This window comes from Ambystoma mexicanum, chromosome 6q (assembly GCF_040938575.1).
Source record: "Ambystoma mexicanum isolate Mex_15411 chromosome 6q, UKY_AmexF1_1, whole genome shotgun sequence".
NCBI lineage: Eukaryota > Metazoa > Chordata > Amphibia > Caudata > Ambystomatidae > Ambystoma > Ambystoma mexicanum.
Window position 1 is genome coordinate 290,413,424 of NC_090937.1, and position 26,765 is coordinate 290,440,188.

The 26,765-nt window shown below is 43.2% G+C and overlaps 1 protein-coding gene across 9 annotated transcripts in view; it reads left to right on the forward strand.

Moving 5' to 3' along the window:
- SLC24A2 (solute carrier family 24 member 2) overlaps window positions 1-26,765 on the forward strand; it is a 1,614,118-nt gene that overhangs the window by 982,775 nt on the left and 604,578 nt on the right. For all 9 annotated transcript variants that reach the window (XM_069630764.1, XM_069630770.1, XM_069630763.1 and 6 more), the window contains one exon: window positions 20,490-20,598. In XM_069630764.1, the coding sequence (XP_069486865.1) occupies window positions 20,490-20,598 (109 nt within the window). The remainder of the gene's footprint in view (window positions 1-20,489; window positions 20,599-26,765) is intronic.

The following is a 26,765-nucleotide window of genomic DNA, read 5'->3' on the forward strand; positions in this document are numbered from 1 at the left end:
GTTTCTCCAAAACCGCAAACAGAATATGCTCAACAAATATCGTCATGGATCACCCCATCACGATGCTTGCAGACTTCTCAATGGCAAATGCAGCTGCTGCCAGCGATTGTTCGCAAGTCAAGTGTCCTCTCTTAACTGGATCTAAAATCCCACTATAATATGCCAAATGTTTATACCCAAATGTAGTTCTCTTTGTAAGCACTGCTGTCATAACTGTTGCATTAGTGTGTGAGAATACAAATAACTCCTCAGAGTGATTGGGAATTTCTAAAACTGGAACTGTACAAATTGCTTTTTTCTATTCCTCAAACCATTCCTCCATTTCCTCAGTCCATTCTATTTACTCTATATTCACTTGGGATTTCTATAAAGCATGCAAAAGAGGTCTCGTATATGGACTATAATCAAATACCCATGCTCTAACATAGTTACACAATCTCAAAAACTGCTGCATTTGCTTTATCGTGTGTGGTTTTGACGTTTTCTTAATCAACTCAGCACTTTCAGGTGTAAACTTCTTTCCTTCATGTTAAATCAACTGACCTATGTACAATACCTATTCCTAGCAATATTGTAACTTCTCCTTATCTACTCTATATCCCTTATCTCCCAGAATAGTCATCAATCGGATTGAATCTTGCATGCACTCATCTTCTGTCATGCTACAAACTAAAATATCATCATCGTTATGCAGCGCAAGGCTTGGCAAATCAATATTGCTTAGGTCCATCTGTCAGACTCTATTAAAGAGTGATGGGGACACGCAGTACCCCTGTGGCAAACAAGTACTTTTCAGCTTAGTCTGGCAGAATGTACATGACGTGAGGTCTTCAGAGTCCTTATGCAACGGTATTGAGAAAAACACATTTTTCAAGTCACTCACTGGGAAATATCGTGCCTCTGTGGGAATACTAAATAAAATCGTCAATGGATTCGGAACTAAAGGAAGCTCTGCCTCTACAATCTGGTTAATCGGCCTCATGTCCTGGATTAAATGCCATAACCCACTCTTCGATTTTTTTTCATAGGATACACTGCGATATTACAGTGACTCTGACGTCACCAAAATGCCTTGTTCCATCATAGCCTATATAGTCTTAAAAATACCCTCATCTGCCTCTTGAGACATTGGATACTGTCTTGCTCGAGGTAAAATTGCTCCTGGTTTCAATTTAATCTTAACTTCTCCCACCACCCTCAATAGTCCTATGTCATAATGGCCTGTAGTCCAAAAAGAGGTTGGTACCTTCGCCATGTCCTCGTCAAAAAGTGCGGGGCGCTGCCGCACAATCACCATTCGCTGTGGGATTTCCATTCTCTCTATTCTGATCCAATATGTAATACTCATCTCGAATACTACTTCATCGGCTGATGGATCATCCATAACATCTCTTCATCTGTGAGGTCAGTCAATCTATAACCTTCCCCAATGGCATTAACCGTTCTTTATGGTCTGCCTTTGTCATCAAATCCTTCAAGCATGGCTGATTCCCCTCGTGCTATAGCTGCCTGCAACTGCATAGGTACCTGTGGCTTGTGGCCTGAACAAAAATTCTTCAGGTATTCTCATAATCTTTCCCACTAAACCAAGTAACCATGTTAGCAAAATATGTACCACATACAGAAAAACCTCTGGCTCTAATGTCACTCCTCGCAGAGCTATCTGCCCTGTAAACGCCATGATAAATTCACCCATGTTTAAATAATGTATCCCTGGAGTGCAGCGCACTATTGCCTCATCAGTCAAGGAAATGGTCATATTTAATTTTGTCATTACATCTTTGCCCAGCATGTTAACTGGTGTCTGCCTTGAATACAATAAAGGCACAGACATATCACATTCTCCTATAGAGACTGGTAAATCATTAGTAAAAGGTACTATACTTGTAGCTCCAGAGAAGCCTTGAGCATTCATGGCATTTCCTGATAACAAAATCTTTCCCTCTCGTTTACATAAGTGAGTTGCTCCAGTGTATACTGAAAAAGAAAAAGATTTGTCTCCTATGGTAACATCGACCCTTGGTTCCTCGTGAGGATTTGGTGTCACTGATAGTACTGAACACATCAAGTCACTCTGTGAGCTGTCCTATTGTGGGTACATGCTTATTCCTGTGCCTGTGAAAGGACTTCCTCTTGCAATAGTGACACCCCCTTCTCTAGGAGTCAATAACTGTCTTGTGTTTGCACTCTGTTGTATCTGCATGGGTGCCTGCTGTGATTGCCCTTGCGGCAGATTCAATGGTGCTTGCTGTGGTTGTAAAGCCTGTTGTGTTTGCGGCACTTGTGCTTGATACACTGTCTGACCTTGGGCAAACCTGTCCCTACCCTGTGGGCTATATGCTGGAGGATAAGTTGTCCCCCCTCTTGAGAATTGCCCATTCTGTATATACCCTTGGCTCCCACATGTTCGTGCAATATGCCCTGTCATACCACATGCCCAACATATAGGAGGGAATCTCCTCAATTGCCCTGCCTGCACATTTTGGTTATCATTCTGCAGGTTCTGAAACCTGCCTTGGTTATTTTGAAACCCACCCTGATTATTCTGAAAACCCCCTCTTCCTTGAGGCAGAGGTACAGGCATTGATTATTCACCTGTTGCACACCCGCTATTTGCTGAGTTCCCAATCCCTCTCTGCTTGTCAGTACTGCGCCTTCTATAGTGTACTTTGATAATTTCTTCGGGACTAACTTAGCTTCCTCAAGTTTCCTAGCATCCTCCCTCTTCTTATTTTTCTCTTACAGCAATCGGCAATGATGAGCGATAGTCAGCTGTATTTCTGCCCGTGGCTTCGCTTCCATTCCCACTAGCTTCTTGAGCTGCTCTGTACCTGTTCTGGTAACCCTTAACACAAAATGTGGTAAAATACCGGCACAGATTTCCCCCAAGGCTCTCGAGTTTCCAAGGTTCACCGTTCCTGACAATTTTTAATATAAGCAAGGGAATCTTTATTTTCTTGCATTTTACATGACATTATTGCATTCATATCTGACGTGTCAGGATACTGTAGTCTGAGCGCTTTCCAGACAGCCGCCCTACAATTATTAAATGGCGCTCCATCATGAGCCGTGTTCTGTTCTCTGACACTCGAATAACCTGCTCTCATCCATATATCATCAGCTGTTTGCCCAAGAATGGCTACAAGGAGACCTTTAATGTCCCCTATAGCTAATGTGTTTCCTCCTGTCATCTTTTCTAACTCATAAATCAATTTCCCTGCACCCGCCATTAAACTGGGGAGTTTGCATCTTAAATTGTCCTTGTCCATCTGGGGCCAAGGAATATACTGCGGTCTGGCCCCTCCTTTCTCTAGTAGGGGGAATTGCGTAAACCCAAATCCGCAATCCGCTCCCATCGTCTGCCTACTCATACTGGGAACAATAATCCCTGATTGCCGTCTACCTGGCAATGACCTCAACCTGCTCACATATGCTTGTGATTCTCCTCTTTCACTGTGTTTTCACCCTTTTGGTCACTCTGGGTATGCCATAGGATCTGGCGTCCTATCTTTAGGTTGGTCTAAATCTGACCATATTACTTCCTTATCTGTCTGCAGACATGAATCAGGACCGCATGTACTTTCTCCCTCTTCCTCACGGGAGGTTTCTCTTTCTTTGTTCAACAAGTCTAGTCCCCAACTAGTATGGCTTTTGTCTTTCTCATCTCTATTTAACGGTAGCCTGTCCAAAGACAAGGCTCTATGCTCGAGACTAAACAGGCTTCCTTCCTTGCTTCGTGACTGGCACCTGCGAGTTGATCTTCCTTTCCATTACTTCTCGATTTATTTTTGGTCCTTAGTTCCTGGTAAGCTTTATCAATTCTATCTCCAATACTTCCTATCTCAAAATTCTCATCTAGGCTTACCATAGATGGTCTTGGCATTACCCCTTGTGACTGGAGAAACTCCCCAATGTCGCCCCATGATATTACTGTACTCAGTTCCAGCAGCTCTTTCTCAATGTGATTAATATTGCATGCTCTCTGTCTCCTTTTTTGTTCTATTTCTTCGTCTAACTTCCTTCGTTTTCTCGCTTCCCATCTAACCCTATCTTATTCCTTCCTTTTCTCTTCCCTTTTTTGTTTGCACTACGCACTTCTTTGTCTCTTCATCTTTGCATTCTGTTATCTTGTAATTTCTGTTCTTCCTCTTCTTCTCTCTTCTTTTTAATCTGTCTCCTCCTTCAGGTGCTCTTTCCTGTTGTCATACTTACTCTGTTCTTCTGCCCTTTCTTCCTTTCTGAGTTGCTCCTCCTGATACATTTGCTCTCGCCTTTGTCTAATCTTTTTTATGATCATCTTCTTTGAATTGTTTCTCTCGTTCCCTATCTTTTCTATGTTGTTCATCTTGATCTTCCCCTTGCCTTAATTCCTCGATGCTCTTCACATCACGTTTAAGCAATATCTGTCCACCCATCCATTTGTTCGTTATGAGCGTAACCTCATCAACTCTATCTCTTTCTCCTTTCCATCTTTTTGCCTCCAGTTCTCTATCTAAAGATATGCTTTGTCGATCACTATTTATCTTGCGGGACCTTAGAGGTCTCCTCTTTTCCTTTAGCCCTTTCTCTTTCTGGACTCTCATCACTGCTATAAGCAGGTAGTTCGGATATCGGATTACTATATCCTTTCGCCACTTTTAGTTCTCTTAATGGGTACAACCCTTCATCTTTCGTACTATCGCCATTTACTTCAGGCGAGGTAGGGGGAGCAAATGGCTCAGTACTGTCCTCCCTATATTGGTTAAGCAGCCAATTCTCAGCAGGCAGATCTTATTGTTCCTCGTGGTACATTTTCTAAAGCTCTAAGCTAGCTAACCTTTTCTCTAATTTCTTTCCATTGTATGCAGCGTGCTAGTATGTGGTCATGTGTTGCAAAACTGCTTTTGACAATGATCCCCCTTGTGGCCATGGAATAAACGTTTTGTCTGCGGTACCCTTAACCCATTCCACACTGTACTGTTTAAGCGTAGGTGCATGTTTTGGCAGTTGCTTGCATAGATGCATTGGTGGAGTATCATCCCCCATTGCGACAAGTCAGTTGACTGTCAATACTTACCGTTACTTTACAAAAAACAATCAAATATGAGCGTGCACCAACAGTCACTACTCAAAGCCTCAAAGCACCAATCATAACTAAAACAAATAGATTATAAGATTTTGATCTCTACCCAACACAACCTGTCCTTGTCGCTCCTCGACACTTCACCTCTCTTATACATAAAATACACAGACAGACAAACTAGTCGACTCTTCAACACATACTTCCTCAATGGTCTTCGCTGCTATTACTTGCCCCTAATTACTCCGACAGGAGTGTGAGTCGTCTCGTTTTATAGATCTATCTATATGCAGCCTAGTTTTAGCAACTTGGGTTTTGAGACGACTCCTTCTGAACACATTTAAGTTTAGGACAATGGGCTTTATTTTGTATGTATATATATATATATATATATATATATATATATATATATATATATATATTTTTTTTTTTTTTTTTTTTATTTTTTTTATTTAACCAGCCCCCATTACTCTTCACTATTATTACAATAACCGTGCTCACATTTTATTTTTTGCGACACCTTCAATCCACTCAACATTCGCCTTTCGGCACTTCACACTCGGGATCGTCTCTTCCTCCAACCATCCAGTTTTGCCTTGAGTCCGCTCAGCGCCTGTGAAACCATGAGAGATTCTCTGGAAGAAGGGCCTGTCCCATCTGTATCTTCTTTACTTGCAGGTTTTTCTATGTTCGGGCGCTCTCCACAGGAAACCTTGCGTTCTTCCAGCTAGATGGCGGAGGATACCCAGAATTTCTGCAGTCTCTAAGGGCTTACTAGGTCGATGGATCGAAACCATCCTCTGCTACCACTTGAACCTGGAGAGTGGGTCCTTTAAGACAGGGTAACAGTATCTGAGATGGATGGGGATGCAGATCTTACTCCAACATCAATAATCAGACTGACTCAAGAAGTTGGCAAACGGGTAAGCTATTTTAATAACAAGTCTTTAAAACAAGGAGTACAACGGACATCAACAGATGCTGCACCGACTTATCTCAACATAATCATAAAAAACATTGACTTTATACTAAATATTCGTCATGAGTGACGTCAGGATACATGGCAAAATGAGAAAACCTACTCAGGACTATGGTTGGTCAATGGGGAACCTCTGGATATACTTTCTATGGGCTACAGGGACGTGATTAGATCTCTAAGGTCAGGTGGGCAACTGAGCCCATTGAAAGTTCAAGTCATCTTCTGTGTCATGAAAATATACAAAATACTATTGGCTTCTCAAACTATAGGGCTCCTTAATACGTGGCCCTCTACAATTGGTTAGCACACTAGTGCCCTTCTGAAAGAGTCCACACGCTACCAGCAAGCCACTGGGACTCCAGGTGCTGGGGGGTTTGGCCTGGTCAAGCCTCCCCACCCAATTAGCCCAACATCCATCATCACTCCTGCGGTCTGCCATTCAATTAATCCTTTGAACTCGGCCTTGTAGAGGCTCACTGCAACTGGGAATAAAAGGGAGTGAAGCATGGTCTTATCTTTTGGTCTAGGTGTAGCTTGACCCAATGTCTATTCTCATCCGGGCGCATGACTGGAGACCAGGTTTTCGAGCTCTGTGTTGTGTTTTAATACCATTAAATGAAGAAATCTTGGCACCCTCAATGATTTTCATTACACCTCAAACGGAAGCTGATCTTGCTTCTCATGTTTTTGTATCTTCTCGAGTACATGGCTAGGTTCTCAGCGGCCCCAACTCTTGACACTATTCCTTCGCCGTCAGCTATTATTGTGCTGCGCCACACTTCCAATTCTTCCATTCACGAGGTCCAGGTTTTGCTAAAGTGCGTTGCAGAACATCCAGATTCTATACATTCCTATGCATATACATTGGTGCATCGCCACAATCTATTCACTACGTAGCCAGTTTTACGATCACTTCATCTACTTGTATTTCTGCGTCTGTACAACTGTAAAATGGTTTTGCATTTTCTTCAGTTCTACTTCGCACATGCAATCTTCTCAGGGGCAAAATGTTACATTCTTCCTTACTTCGCCATCAGGTTCTATAGGGTCTATATCTTTCTTCAGAAGGTCCCCATTTATTCATGGATACATGTAGGGCTTTCTCAATGGATACCTTGTGTCAAGGGCTTTTTGCGGTATTGGCTCTCTCACTGGTATTGCACATGTCGCAATTTCCAGTTGCCAACATATAGGCAGAATAGGGGCGGAACATCCAGTAAAGGTACTTGGCTCCTCCTCTACATTACTATTCTTAAGAATAGGTGTGCACTTTGCCATAACACTTTTTGCAGAAACTGGTGTATAGTGCCACCACTGGGACCCCGCCACCACATGTCCTGGGAGGGGGCCCCCCCTTGGACTAAAAAATAAAATGAAAATAAAATATATTTGTTATTTCACTCTCCTGTCATAAATACATTATTTCTGTTATAGAGTAACAGAAATAATTTTTTTATAAAGCCAGAGTGACTGCAACAAGAAATTATTTATTTTTAAAGTCCCAGGGCTCCCCCCAACCCATGACCTGGAATCCTGGAGGCCTCCATGTCATTTGGTGGTGGGAGCTCTATGACTTCAAAAAGAAATAGTTTCTTTTTGAAGTCACTCTGCCTCCATGAAGAAATAATTTCCATTATGGTTCGGCCCTTAGCAAAAATAATGTATTTATGAAGTCGGAGTGACTTCAAAAAGAAACCATTTCTTTTTTAAGTAATAGGGCTCCCTTTAACCCCATGACGTGTGTGTGTGCGTGTATGACTGTATGGTGAAGGGGTGCACACTTAAATATATAGGTGGCGGCCGGTGTGAGTGTATGGTGAAAGGGTGCACAATTAAATGTATGGGTGGCTGGGTGTGCGTGTCGAGTGTACGGTGAAATGGTGCACGTGTGTGTGCGCGCGTGTGTGTGTTCAGGGCTGCAATGAAACCTACATTTTGGGGGCAAGGGGGTGCTAACTCATCAAATGTTGGGAGAGATGCTAACTTCACAGGTGGGGAGGCAGGGGCAAACTTATTTATGTGGGGGCATCTAACTTCTTTATGCATTCTAATGAGACTATTCTAGTGCAGCTTCAATGTTACAATCAGTTAACTCTCTCCTTTAAGTCTGAAAGCACCCACTTTAGGACTGCTGTGAGAATAAGCGGTCTGCTTTCCCCTCTCTGCCCTTCCAATCAATTCCCTAACATTCATGTACTAAACCTACATCAAGATTTTAATTGGCTAAAGAATTACGCATTTGAATGCAGGTACTAACAGTGAAATGCTTATGTTAGTAATTGCCGGTCCTTTGTTAACAGCAAAACCCAGATGCCGTTTAACATCTGTGTTCTGTTCTGTCCAGCAGGCTCTGTAGGTCAACCAGGATGAGTCAACATAGCCCAAAATTTCAGGGGGTGGGGGTAGGGATGAAGTCCAGTCAGCTCAATGGTGTTGCTCCACTACTTCTGTTTAATCCCCTGGTTACTTATTGGTAATCCTCATTTCCCTATTCTTCCTCAACCCATTACTTGTGTATGACGCACTTTGACTCATGCACAAGTACTGGGTTGAGATAGAGGGACATGCGGGTAATGCCTGGCTTAGTTACCTGTAATCTCCTTTACTCCTAGTCCCACTCTTCCTTATCCCAGTTCTTACCTATGAGGCAAGGAGTCTCAAACGTAAGCACTGGGACAAGGAAAAGGGACGTGGAGTAAATTCTTGGCCAAGCAGCTGATTTTGGGTGAGGGAGTGGGAGAGAGAGGGGATGTGTGGGAGATGGGGTGGGACTGGGATTGTGCGATAAATCATAATGGTCATCCATGTCCAGGCTAAGCAGGGATGATATGTGGTATTAGTAGCTATAGAGGTAGTTTGGTGCAGCCAATCTAGTCATTTCTCAGTTTGGCTTGACTTTTTTAAAATTTGGCATCTCTGATAAAGCAGTCTTGCTAAGTGTAATTAACTGGCTAGACTGGCATTTGGGTGCTGCTAGTCTAGCTGTTTCTTACTGAGTCATTGGGCCTCATTCCGAGTAGGACGCAAAGGGATACCGGGCACCGTTAAGGACATCGGTGCCGGTAATCCCTTTGCACCCTACTACGAGGTCCCTTAGCGGGTCTCGCTATGGACGCCTGGTTTTACCAGGCACCCTTAGCGGGAGCCTCAAAGGGACCAGGGAGCAAATAACGGTACAGCGAATTGCGGTAACGTTATTAGCTCCCTCCCCAATCTCGTTGAGCCCTATGGGGGCTTGAATGGGAAAGGGGATTGCCTTTTTCAATGGGGATTTACCGGTCCCGCAAAGGTCGGACTACACCAGTAAGTCCCCATTGAACCAGGTCGGAGTCGCTGCCGGTATTGGAGGCAGCCATGGTGCTAATAGCACCATGGCTGCCTCCAATCTCGGAATGAGGCCTATTGTATATTTTTCAGGGTGTTGCCCTACAAAACAATTACAAATGCTCCAGCCTTTTTGCCAATTTTTCTCAAAACGTGTGCTGTATAATGCATTAAAACACATATTTATATCTTTCTCCTAGTGCAGTGTACAGCATACCCCTGCAGCAGCACATTTGTATGTATTGCGCAAGCGTGGTAATCTAGGCTGGCCCAGAGTGTGGTGCGACCATTGATTTGTTGCCAAGTTAGGGGTGCCCCCTCAGCATGGCTCGAAGGGGGGGGGCAGATTTTGTGTAAGGCCACTGAGTACCACCTCAACAAGCCTTTATAGTTTGGTTCCTTCAGATGCACACTCCTGAAGGCGGCAACAGTCCTATACCAAATCAGTTGCTATTTTTCTTTACACAGAATCTGTCTCAAATCCTTATGCCAACCCTTTATACTGGACCAATTGAGTGATTCAACTGGAGCGTCATTCAGCAAACTGCAGAACGCTCATCAATTTTCTATCTATGTAGCTCGAGGAAATCCTTTAACCAAAGAGAATGTGACATATAGATAATTCTTTCTCTACCCTTTACTCATTGCCCATTGACATATTTGTGTACATTTAAATCTTTCTACGTTCAACAATTTGAACAGTTGCTGCCACTCAGCAAAGGACTGATCCATAATTGAAGCTATGATAGGCCCTCTAACAGCTCCCTTTTTCCCCATAGGAAGTTTTTCTGGGCATGAACATTTCCACAAATTTAAATAAAGATAGTAATCGCCTATGCTTGCCACTTGCATTAGATGCAGTGTTGAGTGAACCCTCGGCAGAGGTCTCCTAGCCAATGCCAATGCCTTTGGAAATGGCCAGCTTATTCGTAATGCTGTGGTTTACTAGTCCCCGGGTCCTCCTCGATTCGGTGGTCACAGCCCCTAGGCTATCCAGATGTTTAGGCGTGCAACTACCACCAGCCGTAGCCATCAGATTCAAAGGTGAGGGATGATGGGAGATTTAGTGCAAGTTATCTGGAGAGACACATATTGCAGACCTCTGTTGTAAATGGAGACACATCTCAGGCATTCATATTTCTCTCCCCCGGCTCCAGTCGCACAAAGAATTCTCTTCAAAATCATTTGCCTCATTCACTATTGTCCTCGTGGTTCTGCTGCAATAGGTTTTTCTCTGACAAAACCCACCCTCTTGTTCCTTCTCATCCTCCTCCTTCTAGTGAGAAAGGCCCACCTTTTCATCTCTTTACTTGTTCCACCCATGAAGGCAGAAAACTCAGCATCAATTGGTCTCAGCACTAGAGCAGCCTCCCCAAATCTATCATTCTAGAACCCAAGCATCTCATTTTCAGATCTCTTCTAAAGAGGCACCTCACTAGCCACCAGTTTACTGTTGTGTTACCGGTACCGGTACAGTGAAGACAAGGGAATGAGGTGATTCAAGCCCCAGTAGCACACTTTATAAGTGACCACACTCACTGACTCTGAATATAACTGTGATCTTCATCAGGACTGCTCTCCATCTTTACGTAGTTAGGGCATGTTGGCCTTAGATGAAGGTCAGTAGCTCTCAATAGAAAAGGTACATTGTGAGTCTTTTTGCACCAATCAATGCCCTGAAGGTAACGCTATGTCCACAATTATCAAAACAGTAGCAAGTTCAACAATGACCTGTAAAAAGCAACAACAATACATCATTAAGTAACAAGAAAAGATAACAGTTAAGAGAAAAACTTAACTTAAACAAGTGAGTTTTTAAAGCTTAATGGGAAGTCAGTATAAAGGGAAGGGGATGAGTAGGAGTATGGATGGAGTACCAGGTTCCACGCAGAGCATAGAAAATACTAGTATGAAATTCCAGTAGTGGCCACATTTTGGAATATTCAAATTTAGAATGTCTAAGATGTCAGACCAACCAGAAATCAGCAACATGGCCACCCAACAGACACCCCAAATCATCACCAAAGCCTTGAAATGTGATGCAGCAGCTCTTTGAAAAATTAGCATGTGAATGGGTAGCTAATGAAAAGAAAAAGAAAATACAGGAAATATGATCAAACTTCCCAGATGTTTAATGGCGCTAGGAAGGAAGCCAGGTGGCCTGTTAAGAAAGCATTTCCCCATCAACCAACAATAGAAGTGGGACTTTTAGGACCATGTGCAACTTGGAAGAAGTAATAAAAACAGTTATCTTTTTTAATAAAGACAACTGAAAAAAAACACTTCCTGTTATATGTGCCATGTGAACCATAAAGATAAGATTTGAATCAAGAAGAAAGGCAAATGATTTTGAATATGCCACCGGTGTTGGAGTGATGCCTAAAGAGGAGAGACAACCCATTTTGAATAAAAGAACCATTTGGAGAGGAAGAAACCAAAAGAAATGCAGTTTGATTACATTTTAACAAAAGTATAGGCATCAAGTTAGAGTACAGAAAGTCTCTCGCTAAGTGGAAGATATCTGCCATGTACAATACCATTAAATGGTATTCTTTCAGTGTCATCGGCATACCAGCGAATGGAGAGACTTGATCCAGAAACCAGGTACCCAGTGGCTCTATACAGATATTATAAAGAAGGGAGAAAAAGAATGAGGAAGGTAGTTGCAGGAGACAGGAGTAGAGAATATGGTATGATCAGGACATGAAGGAGGTATGATATGGTTTTCAGGGAGGGAGGTGAAAGAAGAGGGATGCGAGGAGAGTAGGAGTGAGAGGAGAGGTTGAAGCAAGAGAAGTGGAGACAGATAGAGAAGGGGGAAAGGAGATGAGGGGATACGTGGACTTAAAGCAAGAAAGGAGCCTAGAAAAGAAGAGGAGAGAGAGGTATACATAGTGAGGGAAGGAGAGAGAGAGAGGGTCAGGGAGAGGAGGAATTAGGGAAGAATAGAACTTGTGGAGGTGGCGATTAGTCAAAGTGGTCAAAGTGGTCAAAGTGGGAGAATCCATTAGCTGGCCACGGTCTTTAGTTTACACACAAGAGTAAGAGAAGACAAAGATAGTAGGGGCTGTCATTGTAAAGTATGCAATGGGTACATGAGGTAATGTGGAGGGAGCCCAAGGGAAGGTATAGAAAAAAATGGGACCGACCAAGGTGGACTAACTCAAGTTTGCCTTATATATATCCTATTCTAAACAATACCATCAACATCAGTGGTAAGATCACCTGTGACTCTGACTTTGTGGTGTATGTTCTTAAGTGTACAGGCAATAAGTGGTACATTGGAAGCACTAAATATAAACTGAAGGTACGCATCCTACAGCACGTCAGAGCCATAAACAATTGTGATGCAGCGTATCCCATGACAAAACATTTTGAGGAGAAGCACAATGGGAAAATAGATGGTTTTTAATTTTTTGGTATACATAGGATCGTTGTTGGTCCCAGAGGAGGTGACAGGGAACGGCTGGTACATCAACAGGGGACAAGATATAGCATCAATTTTGAAACAAAAAATCCCATAGGACATAATGTAGACAAAGAACTATACACCTTTTTAGGTGAATGAACATTATGTTGATGCTAATTCAATGCCAGTATATTGCATAAGATGTGTTCCTCTATCTCCCTCCCTTCTTTGTCTCTTCAGTTGGGACACAGTAGTTATACCAGTTTGTCCCTTGCCCTCATGGGGCAACTGTTCTCATACGATTTTGAACCTATGCTGTTTTCCAAAGTTCTTTTAATACGGAATCACTATTTGGGATGTTGGATTTGTTAGGGTTCTTACCAATTTTTATCTTCATTCATTTGATTTTAATCATTGTGTGCTTATTGGCACTAGAGCGGCATGACACTGAGTTCGAGAGGTCTGTGTGCATATGTCAACAGACATAGACCACATGTCATGAAGCCATCAGGCTGATGTTCAGAATTGCAGGTTGGCAACTCAGAGAGTGCATTTCTATAGCTGACACATGTATTTTCCATTTTACAAGTATATGTTCACTAGGTTCTAATCCAGATATAATTGTCAGTGGTTGTTTTTCCTTCTAGTTCAGATTTGTTGTTGCCACGAGTAGAACATAGGCAGTACTAGGCATTTAGTTCCTGTAGAGATGTCTGACTAGTACCAAATATACTTAAAGTACCACTCACTTAGTCCATATGCATTTCATACATATAGGGACCATAACATGTGTTCATATAAAACTAATGAATAATTTTGCCTAGATTGCCTACCTGTTTCCCCCTTCCGAGATCCTTTAGGGACTTTTGTCCTTGGTATTAGACATGTGGCTTGGCATTTTACCTAATGTATAGACCTGGCAGTCTCAACAAAGGCTTTGACCTTTAGCCACACCACTTGTGTACTGGTGACAATATACAAATGTGCCTTACATTTTTGGAAACTAGACTCTAACCATTTATATTTTGTATATATACACCAAGCTACTTGGCACTCTGCACTATAGAATTATTATATTTAAGAATGCAGTAGGTTATTTTCTAATGCGATATACGAACTAGATTGTAGCGAGATACACTATGTTGCCCATCACTTTGGGCTTTAGCAACTCTGACTAGATACTGGTAACATTATATAAATGTACCTTACAATCTAGTAAATTAGACTCTAGTGACATATGTTCAACCTATGCTAAGCTATATGGCACTCTGCACTTTAGAAATATTATAATCAACAATGCCATTAGCCATTTTCTAGTGTGACACATAAACTAGATTTTAGCGCTTTACGCTATGTTGCTCAGCACTTTGCACTTTAGCAACTCTGGCTTGACACCAGCGTAGATGTCAAACATATATTATATTGCAGCAGTCTTTTTGGCATTCTCATAATGCACCCTGCCTATGCTAATATATACCTGGTGTTCTCCTCTTATGTTATGTAGAGTCAAGCCGGCAGGTTAACCTGCACAGCATTAATTTGCACAGCACATTGCAGTTTAGGCGATCGTGAACCACATTGAAGTCTAGGCCACCAGGCAAGTTGCAATAATCATTACTGGTATGACTTACCTAGTGTACTCGGCACCCCTGTCTCCATCAAATATTTACAAAACTACTGCACGGAATAACCCCAATTCACAAAAAGACGTTGAGTCAATGCTTCGTGCCCAATTTGTTTCTGACCTGGTCTAAATCCGTCCAGCGGTTTGGGCTCTGCAGTCCGGCAAAAATTGACCATTTTGCTAACTATGGGAAAATGAATGAGAAGTAGGTTGCAACTTTTTTTTGCTGCTTTCTTAATAGCTTTTTTATTTGTTGAAAAATCTTTCACAAAAGTGGGGCTGGGGTTTGCAGGGAACGTCCCTAATTGTCTTCAGAATTTCGGCCAAATCCGTCGCACAAGTCAAAGATTATTAGCAATTCATTTTTTTGGGTTTCCTATGGGAGTCTGACTCACCTTAACATAGAGCAGCAACCGCCACCCTATAATATATTTATATTCCCAGTAGTCTACTGTTAAATCAACATCATATCACTTGCAACACCACGTTTGTTTATGTTTTGAGCTGTCCATGCACAAAATGGTATGTAGGCCGTACCACCTGCTGATTAAAACTATGCATACTTCAGCACTTGAGAGCTATTAAGACTGTGGACCCCGCCTACCCTCATGGCCAAGCATTTTGCAGAGTGTCATGGTAGTAACACAGAGCAATTGTCCTTTTTTTGAGGACACATGTGCCCATACATCCCTGTGGTGGTGACAGAACACTAAAACTCAGGTAATTGGAAACAAGAATAATTTTGCTCTTGGTGACTAAGACTCCAAAAGGACACTATATTGATGAAGATTTATATACCTTTTTGGGAGTCTAGTGCAATCTGTACCATGTCCCATTGATGTACTGTCGCCTGGGTTTTAGATCTTTTTCTGGGAAGCCATTTATTTGAGTCTGTTTCGATACCGGATTTCTTTGTTTCACGGTTTGGGTTTTAATATGTTTTACATTTGCTCATATTTTAGTATATGCTGTGTATTGAATCTATTTTGTTTGCTGTACAAAACTCTCTGTGGGGCGTGAGGCTCTGTGCTTTCTGAAACATGTGCTCTGCATTAGGGTATCAATGATGTTGAAATAACGCATGCATCAAGGCCAAGTCACGCAAGTCAGAACTGAGTCACATGTTGAGATTTGTAATTTTCCAGATCGCCCCATCCAAATTGAGAAAACCCAAACCTCGAGCCCACCTGAACTCTTGGTTCACACCCCAGCTCAGAACCCTGCGCAAAGAAAAACAAATTGCGGAATCACACTGGAAAAGCAACCAGTCCACAGCCAACAAATTGTGCCTCCTCCTTGCCACCCTTAACTACAAGGAAGCCATATTCCAGGCTAAAAAAGACACTTACAATAAACGTATCGAACAAGCCAAATCCAACACCAAATAATTGTTTAGAATCTTAAAAGAACTTGAAACCCCTGTCACTGCACCAGACACTTGCATCAAAGATAGCACTTGGTGTACCAAAATCCAAGAGGCACTCCTCGGCAAGATTGCCATCCTCCAAATTAAAATCAATAACAAACAATGAAGCCTACAATCCAACCCACAACCCAACCCTATCCCCACCCTAAACCACCCATCATCACCAGCCTTAAACCGACAAATTGCCAAGGCGACCTCTGCCTGGCACCTATAATCAAGGAAGCAGCTCATGACCTAGCGCCATTCATTACTACGATCATCAACTCTTCCTTTAGCTCTGGGATCGTACCTGACAATCTAAAGGACGCGTGGGTCATCCCCCTATTGAAAAAACCTACCCTGGACGCTAGTATACCCACAAACTACAGGCCAATCACCACGGTCCTGTTTTTACTAAAAATCCTCGACCATGCAGCATATCTACAAATTCAAGTTTACCTTGAATCTAACAAACTCTTGGGACTTAGGCAATCTGGGTTCCAGCCACGTCATGGCACTGAAACTGCCCTCATGGATTTAAAAACACAGATTGAAGATCTAAAAGACAAAGGCAAACTTGCTCTCTTACTCCTCTTGGACCTTTCGGCGGCCTTTGATCTTGTCGATCATGAAATCCTCTGGCACCACCTTAAATCGGCTGCACACTTCTCCGATAAAGCTACAACCTGGATTAGCTCCTTTTTAGACAATAGATCTATGCGCGTGCTCTTTCCACTAGCAGCCGCCCCACCTGCACCTGTCTCCTATGGTTTGCCACAAGGATCTTGTGTTTCACTCACGTTGTATTACGTGTTCACCAAACCTCTCTTCGATATCTTGGACTATCTGGGTGTCACTTACACCAACTACGCCGACGACACCCAGATACTAATCCCTATCTCAGGTGACTACACAGCTGACTCCCTCGCTATCAATGTCATCTACCAGGTCATCCAGGTGTGGATGGCTCAACACGGACTCTGTCTTAATGATGAAAAGACTGAGCTCCTTATTCTTGGTTCGCCACAAAAACTTACCAAACTCAACCCTGCGTTCAAGTCCTTCATCATTGATGGGAATATTATCCCAACCGCCAGGGACACAAAAACCCTAGGGATCTACATCGACTCGACCCTATCCCTGACCAGACAAACTAACTTAGTCTCTTCTGCAGCGGCATATACCTGCAAGCTTATTACAGCCTGTCGCCCTTTCCTCTCCGCAACCAATTGTGTCACCCTGGCTAGAACTCTTGTATTATCCAAGAATAATTACTGCAATGCACTGTACCTAGGCACCAATTGCTGCAACCTAAACAAGTTGCAAATTGTCCAAAACAATGCGATTAGAGCTGCCCTCAACATTCCCAGGCGCCAACACATATCCGACACCAGACGCAATATTCGCTGGCTCTCAGTCCCACACCGTATCTCCCTGAAAACCCTGGCTCTTACCCACAAATGCCGAAATAACCAAGCTCCATGCTACCTGGCCAACCGATTTGCCCTCCACAACTCCATTAGACCCCGCAGAATGGCTCATTTAAACTGCCTTGAGGTTCCACGTTTCAATCTCCAAAGATCAGGTGGAATTAGCTTCCCTATCTTGGCAGCCAAACTCTGGAACACGCTTCCTAATGAGCTTAGAGCAGAACCCTCATTCCCGAGATTCAAACACCTTACGAAAACCTGGCTGGCCGCCCAGGACATTTAGCTCTGGGTTCTCTGCTTAATTTGTACATGTATATATAATCTGCTTGTCCTCTCATTGCTATTATTATACCTGTAAATTCTGTATTATACTTGTAAACTTTGTAATTCTGGTTCTGTCTGTTTTTCTTATGTTGTAACTAAGTGATGCGCCCGGTTGCCCCTGGGCCTGGTGCGCTATACAAATAAATAAAATACAAAATACAAATACAAATGTGTGAATATGGTATCAGGCAACCGGTCTGTGGCAACATATGCAAAACTATTTAGTGGCCTTGACTTTAAGCTTCCTCTATACTAGCTGTTACACATTACACACTTTATGGTGATAATGTTTCCAGAACTTATATACCTTTTTGCACACTGTCAGCTGCTACCTCCATCGCACTTTATGTGGCAACTTGCACTTTGGACGACCATCAGTTATTTTAAATGAACATTATTTACTGCTTTTCTAGTTGCTATGCAACCTTGCCCTTTATTTACTGACCAGCTTAACTCAGCGCATTCCCTTTGATGTTCCCCATAATGCCGTGTCCCCCACAATGCCATTTTGTATGTCATTGTGAATCCCTTCTCTTATAATATGTATGCGCTCACAAGATTTGCAATGGAAACACACCGAGTGAAGCTGGTCATGACTTCCAACATCCGCTAAATTTTAAGGCTTTTGTTGCGTTAAATCAGCACAACTTAACTGCACCCAAACTAAGGTTTGTTCAGTGAATTTCAAGGTTTTCGCTATACCATTGTTTTTTTGAGGGCCAATAGCCATGGCCTTTGGCCATGACCACTGTACATGTTCCCCCAATATGTTTCTTTTGGACCCACTAGGTGGCCATGGCCTTTGGCTGTGGCCACTCTGCCTTTCTTCAGGGCCCAATAGACAGGGCCTTTAGCCCTGGCCATTGAACACAGCATTCAGCCATGCCCACTGTATATTTTAAAACACTACCTTTCTTTCCCGCTCACTAACCATGCCCTTTATCCATGACCATTGGCCCTGGCCTTTGGCCATGGCTACTCTATATGTTGTTTCAATAGGTTTCCTAAACGGGCCCACTGGCCATGGCCGAAGACACAGCCCTTCACCGTGGTCCCTTGACATGTGGCCCCAATAAGTTTCATTGGGGCCCGCTAGCCATGGCCTTCAGCCGTATCTACCTTCCATATTGCACCATTCGGTTCCTTAAAATAACCCATTAGCCATAGTCTTCGGCCACATCCATTACCCCCACCTCACTGTAGCTGTAACATTCCAATGATCCTTCACAGTTTTTGGTCAGCATTATAAGAATCCCTTGTACAGAGTTTTTATGAAAAGTAAATGCACATGTGATGTCATCAGTGATGTCATCAATGACATTTGTGATGTCATCTTTGATGTCCTGGGTGTTAGTGTTAACAGTGCACGGTGGCGCAAGTTATGGTTGCTTATATTACCATAACTGCCGAATTTCAGGGGGTTTTCGGTTTTACTTTGAACCATAACGTCCCTTTAACAAGGTTTTTTCACTGAATTTGATAAGTTTTTAGTAGCGCAACTTAACCATAACGTCCCTTTAACAAAGTTGTTTTACTGAATTTCATAGGTTTTTAGTAGCGCAACTTAACCATAACGTCCCTTTAACAAAGTTTTTTCACTGAATATATATATATATATATAATCAGCATTGCTACATTACATGTATGATGCTGCCCCACAATATGCCAATATTTAAACTGCGCATGAGATTGCACCCATAAAACTTGCTAGTATAGCAAATGCAAATCACTTTCATGAAGCTCTGCCTACAACGCATAGTGGGATTGCCACATCACTTTATAATGCTGTACCCAAAATATATGCAGGCATTGCCACTGTAAAACAAGTTCATGATGTCATATACACGATATATGCTGGCATTGTCACTTTGAATAATCTTTATGATGCCCCCATCAAACACACACATGCATACACACACACACACATATTCAATGACATTCTCATGCATATACACGCAGTCACATTCACACACACCCTGACACCAACATACCTGTATATATTCACACACTCATGAACAAGTAACAAACTCTTCCATGGAATGGACACACATGCATACAAACACTTTTGCAAATGTACTTATGGACATTGCGTTCTGCTGCTCTAGACTTCTCTCCGGGTGGGGCAACAGACTGAGCTTCACGCAGTACCTGGAAAGAAGGGAACCTACAGTGCACATGGGTGGGGCTCGAAGCTTGGTTGCCAAGTAGCCCATATAAAACACCAGCATGTGGCTCTGAATGCCGCTGCTGCCAGCCCGTTGACACTTGTGTGCATGTTCTTCAAGCTAAAACGAGCCATGATCCATCATCAGCCCAGTGGTGGTGATCGGGAATACCAGGCATGAAGGGGACCAAAATGTGTGTTCACCTCCCATGCCACCCCACAACCCAGTCACTACATAAAGACTCCTTTTCCAATCCACTGGGCGCAAAAAGGGTGTGTAAAACCAGGCATAACCGCATTACATCTGGTGTTACACCGGTTAAAAGTTGACATGTACATGCCTCTGCTTTAAATGCGTCCCAACATGCATACATGACAGGGGGGCATTTTCACTTGTTCAAGTGCAGGAAATGCATGAAAACCCAGGAAAAACAGGTTTTACCTGCATCTTTTGCACTTCATAGTTCAAGCCATGAAAAAAGCACAAGTGGGCTGCAGTGCATGCTCGTGCGCGTGTTGGCGACCCCTTCTGTCCAATACAGATTTGGCTCGAGGACCATACATGGAGACCCCTCGAATGCTGATCCTCGTCCTTTATATTTCCAAGGCTAGTGACATTTGATTGATGACGTTAAATTGTGATGCAATGCAATAAATCTAGCTGTCAAATTCTGAAAACGTAGAGCAGCAAACACTGGCTTGTATTGCATGTCTGTATTTCTAAGGAACACTCTTGGAAATAACGGTTTCGTGCTGTGTCTCCTTCTTCAGGCTAAGCCGCGTCTCCAGAGGGGCGGGAGCTCTGCGTCCCTTCACAACAGTCTCATGAGGAACAGCATCTTCCAGCTAATGATCCACACCCTGGACCCCCTCTCTGAAGGTAAATGCCCGCCCCCCGCCCCGCACTCTTGCCATCACACATGTGTCACGTGTTGTTTTCTGCATGAGTTGAATGTGTGTGTTTCACCAGAGGTGGGGAGGCGACGCTGGCTTCCTTATGCAGAGATGGGCTGGTTTTGCTTGACCTCTTTTCGTTTGCTTCGCTTTGCTTGTTCGATTTCATTTTGAATGACCCGGGTGCCGCTGGCAGAGTCGGCCAAGAGGGGAGACGTGTTCACGTGATGACCGCGACTTCCGAGCGCCAGGGCCCATGTTGTGTTGGCTTTCATGCTGTGCGACAGGTTTATGGAACGCAGAACTGTAAACCTGTAGAAACTCAGACAGATACATAATTGTCAAGCAATACCTTTCACAGGTGTGTCATATTTAGTAATGTTACACATGATAGTGTTAAACATGAATTAACTAGTGTGAAATCCTTCACTTTTCTCCTTCGAATCATAATTTCTCAATGGGGAAATACACTAGAGAAAAGCAACTTTTTCCAAGGATAATGTACTTGGTTTTGGTAAGACATTATGGTTAGTTGTGTTGCAATTTGGGGTGCCCTCATGGTATTGCGTGCAAGTTTGTGTGTCCCAGACAGTTACTAGAACCACTGTTTGGCAACACTACACAACATAAACTATGGTGCCACCCTTTTTATCAACATGTTTAAAATAGGCCTAAAGAACAGGGGGCTCAACCCAGGATGAAATGTACCTCTAATGTTCCTTGCCCTCCCTTCCTTCATGGGCATGGGGTGCTTGGGTGGCACAAGTTTCTATGACTTTCTGTGTGCTGAGCTCAGTTGTATAAGGTTCAAGGGTTGCTGAAGTTGATGTTTTTTAGTGGTTGGCATGACGGAGATGCATTTCACATGTGATATGATCCATGTTCTATGAAGGGTTGTGCTGAATGACCGCCTTGCGTAGGTGCGATGGTTCCAGTCCACCTCAAGTCACAGGGATTATAGGTTAGCACTTAAATTGATCCGGAACCGGAACCGGCTAAAACAAGTGTTGATGGTCACCCGAAACCAGAGAAGCATGTCTTCCTCCAATGATCAATGCTCGCTTCTAAGTAGCTGGCTATAGAAAAGGGTTTGCTGCACAATTGCTTGTTGGAGAGGTTAAGTAAGGATCACAGTTAAAACTGTTATAAAGCACAATGAACAATGTACGGATTGATACAGCAAACAAGCAACGAGATCTAAAAATACTCCAACTGATCTTATAATAATAGTCCATAAAAAATAGTCAATCCCTATAATTAAGAATAACAAGATGCTAGGAAAATGTAGGCCAAGCAGGTGAGATTTTGAAAAAGTATCAAATGATTGATGCGATGAGCTAACACTAAGAAAATCTAAAGAATATTGACCAGGATCCCCCCTTTTGATTGATTAGGCCAAACAGGGTGTTTGTTGGCTCACTTTAGCGGATTCACGCAGCTGTAGGGTTGTAGAGGACACATATGGCCTCATTATAAGTTTGCTGATCTGGAAACAACGTTGCCAGTAAGCTTACTGGCACCGTTGTTTCCGGACCGGCACACTAAAACTCTGCCGGGCGGGGGCCCTTCTTCCCGGAAGGTCAGACCTCCCGGGCAGGACGGCACCAGCCCGCAGAGTTTTAACGTGAGCATCGGCACTGTTATCAACAGTGCCGATGCTCCCGTGTTTCCATTCCGATAGAGTCCAATGGAACTCTATGGGAATGGAGACTAACGAATTTGCCGGCGCCTAACCTCCCGGGTGCAGGACTTGGAATAGCCTGGTGGCACTGGAAAGTCAAGCACTGGTAATTTTTTACAGGTCCGGCGGCAACCCGCTGCTAGCACCGGCAGGGTTACCGTCAGACACGTAATGAGGCCAATAGTCTCTGGTGAGGTTGGGAAACAACCAGTGCTTAGTTCGTAAAAAGAAATAAGTGCCAAGGCCCATATGTTTTCTAGCACTCCTGTGACACTGCCGGTGGTCCCCGCCACTGCTGCCACCACCCATAGCTGCTCCCCACAATGTCGACATGTTTGGGGTTACAGAAAAGCTCTCACCGGCTCTTTGTGGTTAATGGATCCACTGACTATCACTGATTCATAATTTAAATTAACCTGAGACAATAAGTACCAGGACTCAAAAATAAGTGCCTGGGCTGAGCCCTGGCAAACACCCCCACAAATTAAGCACTGGAAACAACCAAGTTGGACGAGCTTTAGATGGGGCCTCGCTCTTGAGGGAATTGAAGTGGACGCTGCAGAGTGCATTCAACTGATGAATTGCGGTTCTTTGTCCCTTTATTGTTTGCACTTCAATATTCTCATCTGAAGACTAACTGAAGAGCTTCTGTGGTATTTGCTGGTGTTGGGGTTTCTGTCTTTATAATCTTCAGTGCTCAGTGTTTTGCAGCAAAGACCTCCCGGTATTCGACGCATCTTTTCGTGGTTGAAGGATTGAGCAGAACAAACTAATGCTGGAAGCCAATTTGGATGTGACATGGCCAGACCTTGGTAGCTGTTGCTTTAACTGATGGACCTTTTCTTCTGATTTGCATCTAAATGCTGATTCTGGATTTACAGCCTCTTTCATCTCTTTTCTATTGATCAATGAATGAGCAGATAGTGATGCAAAGTTGCTTTAAGACAAGTCATTCTGGGAAACACATTTACCTGCATTAAGTGTAACACATGGGCTGATTCTCACAGTCCCTCTGCACTGAATAAACCACACCTCATTAGTCCAATGACTCTGGTAAGAGCAATGTCCATCTTCCCAGCACATGGACCCAAAGAACAACACCCAGACCCATAGAACAACAACCGGAGTTGTTTGCCCACGAGATGCACACATGTGTTTGTCAGTGGGGCACTCTAGATGCAGTGGGAATCTTTTGCCTGGCATCCAGGAAAGTTGCAAGGGGCTTGGAGAGTCCATATGGGCCAGTCTGGGAATGCAGTCCTCCTCACTGCAGACGATTTGGTGATGTGTCTCAACGGGTTCTGTAGTCCTGAGCAGGTTGTTTCCTACATGTCTGAAAGTCATTGCTTAACACATGCATACACACACACACACATATTCACACACAGACACACACACACTGTGAAACATAAAGAATGCACAGCTGAGAAAGCTGGTTCATAGTGAAAAAATCGAAAACAAAAAGGTCGAAAGTAAAAATGTCGAAAAAAAAATGTTGAAAAAAGTCGCATTTTATTTTTTAATATGTTTTTTATTCTAAATGGGGGGGTCCCCCCAACCCCCATTTTAAAATGTTTTTTTTTGTTTTACCCATTTTTTTTATTCCCGGACCCCAAAATAAATATATAATTTAAAAAAAGGGAATTCGACTTTTTTTTTAACCTTTTTTTTTGACATTTTTGTCTTTCGACCTTTTTTTTCGACATTTTGACTGCACACCGAGAAAGCTTACCTAAGTATAATGAATAATTTGGTAGCTGCCAACCTCTTATGTCTTCACAAAGCCCCTTTTTGACAAACTGTATGCACTTGGGATTGCATACACAAACTATGCTGATGATACCCAGGTGCTCCTCCCGCTAACAGGCTCATATCACCAAGACGCTACAGCCCTACGACAAATCTACTCCACTATCCAAGCCTGGATGGCCACAAATGGCCTATACATCAACAGGGACAAGATTGAGATTCTCATTCTTGGCCAAAAGTCCACTCTAGTCAAGCTAGACTGTCTCTACTCCAACTTCAACATTGACAATTGCATCATCCCTGTCCTATCCGCTGTTAAGACTTTGGGGGTCCACCTTGATGCTACATTGTCCATGAATAAGCAAGTCAGCGCTATTGTCTCTGCCTCCACCCTTAGTACCAAACTCATTAATGCCATAAAACCTTTCCTAACAAAGGACAACTGTCTCTCAATAGCCAGAGCCACCATAGGAGCCAAGCTTAAACATACTCTAAATCACCCAAATAACCCATTCAGAGCAGCCTTAAGCATTCCAAAAAGAGACCACATCTCACAAGCAAGAAAGACTGATCATTGGGTCCCAGTCAAAGACCGCATTATATTCAAAATTCTCACGAAAACACACAAATGCATTAATCATACAGCACCGTCCTACCTTCCAGACACACTATCCAGATCTTTCTCAACTAGGCCTACTAGAACATGCTACACCAACCAACTCACTGCACCGCGCATCAACAGGGCTAAAGCAGGGGGGATAGGCTTCCCATATCTAGCCCCTAAGCTATGTAATGCGCTACCCACTGACCTCCGAGCAGAAACTTCTCTCAGTGCCTTTTGAAAAAACCTTAAAACTGCTCTCTTTAACTAACCGTTCTCTACTTCCCACCCCTCTCAGCTTCTCTATCTATGTGCTTTACAAACAGTTCTATACAAATTGTACAGTAAGTATGCAAGTCTGCTGTTTGATGTAACTAAGCTCTTATCACCCACTGTAGCAAGCGCCACGATGCCCTCGGGCTGTTGCACGCTCTACAAATATGAATAAATGAATAAATAAGACAGAACAGCAAACAATTACACAACACTTGAGGATACCTGCACTCTGTGCTTAAGGGGTGATGTTTACTCATTAAGTTCAAACACTGTTCATAAAAAGCGAAAAACGCCTGAGAATTACCATAGCAGATGTGTGTTTGACACTTCGCCCTAGCAGATTTGAGTACCAGGCGAAGCTTGCTTTATAAGTCAAAAAATGAGAAAAATGGAGGCGTTCACTGTGCATGGCGAATGGACCACAGAAATAGCTAGACCCTGCAATGGAAGTAGCCACCATAGAGATTTGAATTCTCTCTCTTATAAATGTGCATACACTACATGGGTCGATCATCTTTTGAACAGTGACTTGACTGCCAAACGCATATGACCTACAATTCTTTCTATCCCACACTATTGCAAGGCACCCAAATGATATCACTGCCTTATTTATTTTTTTAGCTATGCTCTGCGTTCATTAGTACAATGACTTGGTATTGATCTGTCCCATTCTGGTTCAAGAGGACATCCCATGCCCCATTATTACATGGTTGGATATAGATAATAACTTGCCGTAGTGATATAAGGAGTATCAACATGGGTAGAGTTCAGGCCCTAAAAGGCCTTTTTGCAAAATTCACTCCAGGTCAGTTGCATGGGCAATGTTTCGGAGGTCAGTTTTGAGAGTATGTTGCCATCAGCAACCTTCCTCTAATGCCCGGTCATGTACATGAAGACTCTGCCTTACCATTCCAATAGCCCCTGCTTAAGGAGTTCCCATATCTTGTCCTGCAAAGACTGGATCTTCCCTCTGCTTGGTGTGTGGGTGAAGTAGATCACACTTCATCCTCCAAAGTTCCACTTACAGTTCTTTCTTGTCTCTTTAATTCTTTAAATGCCCAAAGCACACTTTCCAGATCCTGTAGATGGCCTGCTCAGAAAGCATTGAAGACAGCAATGCCATCTAGATATGGCACAAAGCATTTGCACATGGCGCTCTTCCTCAGCCTCTCGAAAGTGTAAAGGATGTTACGGAGTTCATCAGTAGTGAAAAATGAAGACATCTCCATTGTACCATCTGTCAAGAAAGTCTGCTGGCCCAAGCACAAGGTCATAAGTTATTGGAAGCAAACCAGTGTTTTATAAATATCTGCCTTTGTGACATCATTTAGGCTTCTATATTCTACACCAATGTGTAGGTTTGAGTGTCTCATCAGAGTAACAAGCACCATAGACTACTGCGGGGGCTTAGGGGCTTTTCACTGACACCCAATGGAAGCTTCTTTTCTACCGGACCTTTGATTCTGCCCTTAATCCTGCCAGTTGATGCTGCAATAAACCCTGTCTGTTAACACAGAATTGCTTGGGCCTGATTGACACACTGTCTCCAGTGTTTAGACCATGCTTACAGCAGTCATTTAGACATGTGGACCGGAAGAACATTTGAATCTATGTCCGGGGGAGGCCAGGCAAAAAGCAATGATGCAGAAGGCTTCCAGCAAAAGGCTGCCTCCATCAAGGTTTCTCTCTGCCTCTCCCCATTCCCTGTGCCTCTTTTGGAGGAGGCTCCCCGATCTGCCTGTTTTGACTCCCGGCCGCAGCCCTAACATCCCCGTCCGCTCTTTCTGCTCCACCTCACCACCCACTGGTCCCACTTACCTTTTCTCTTGTTAGCTTCTCGGGAGAA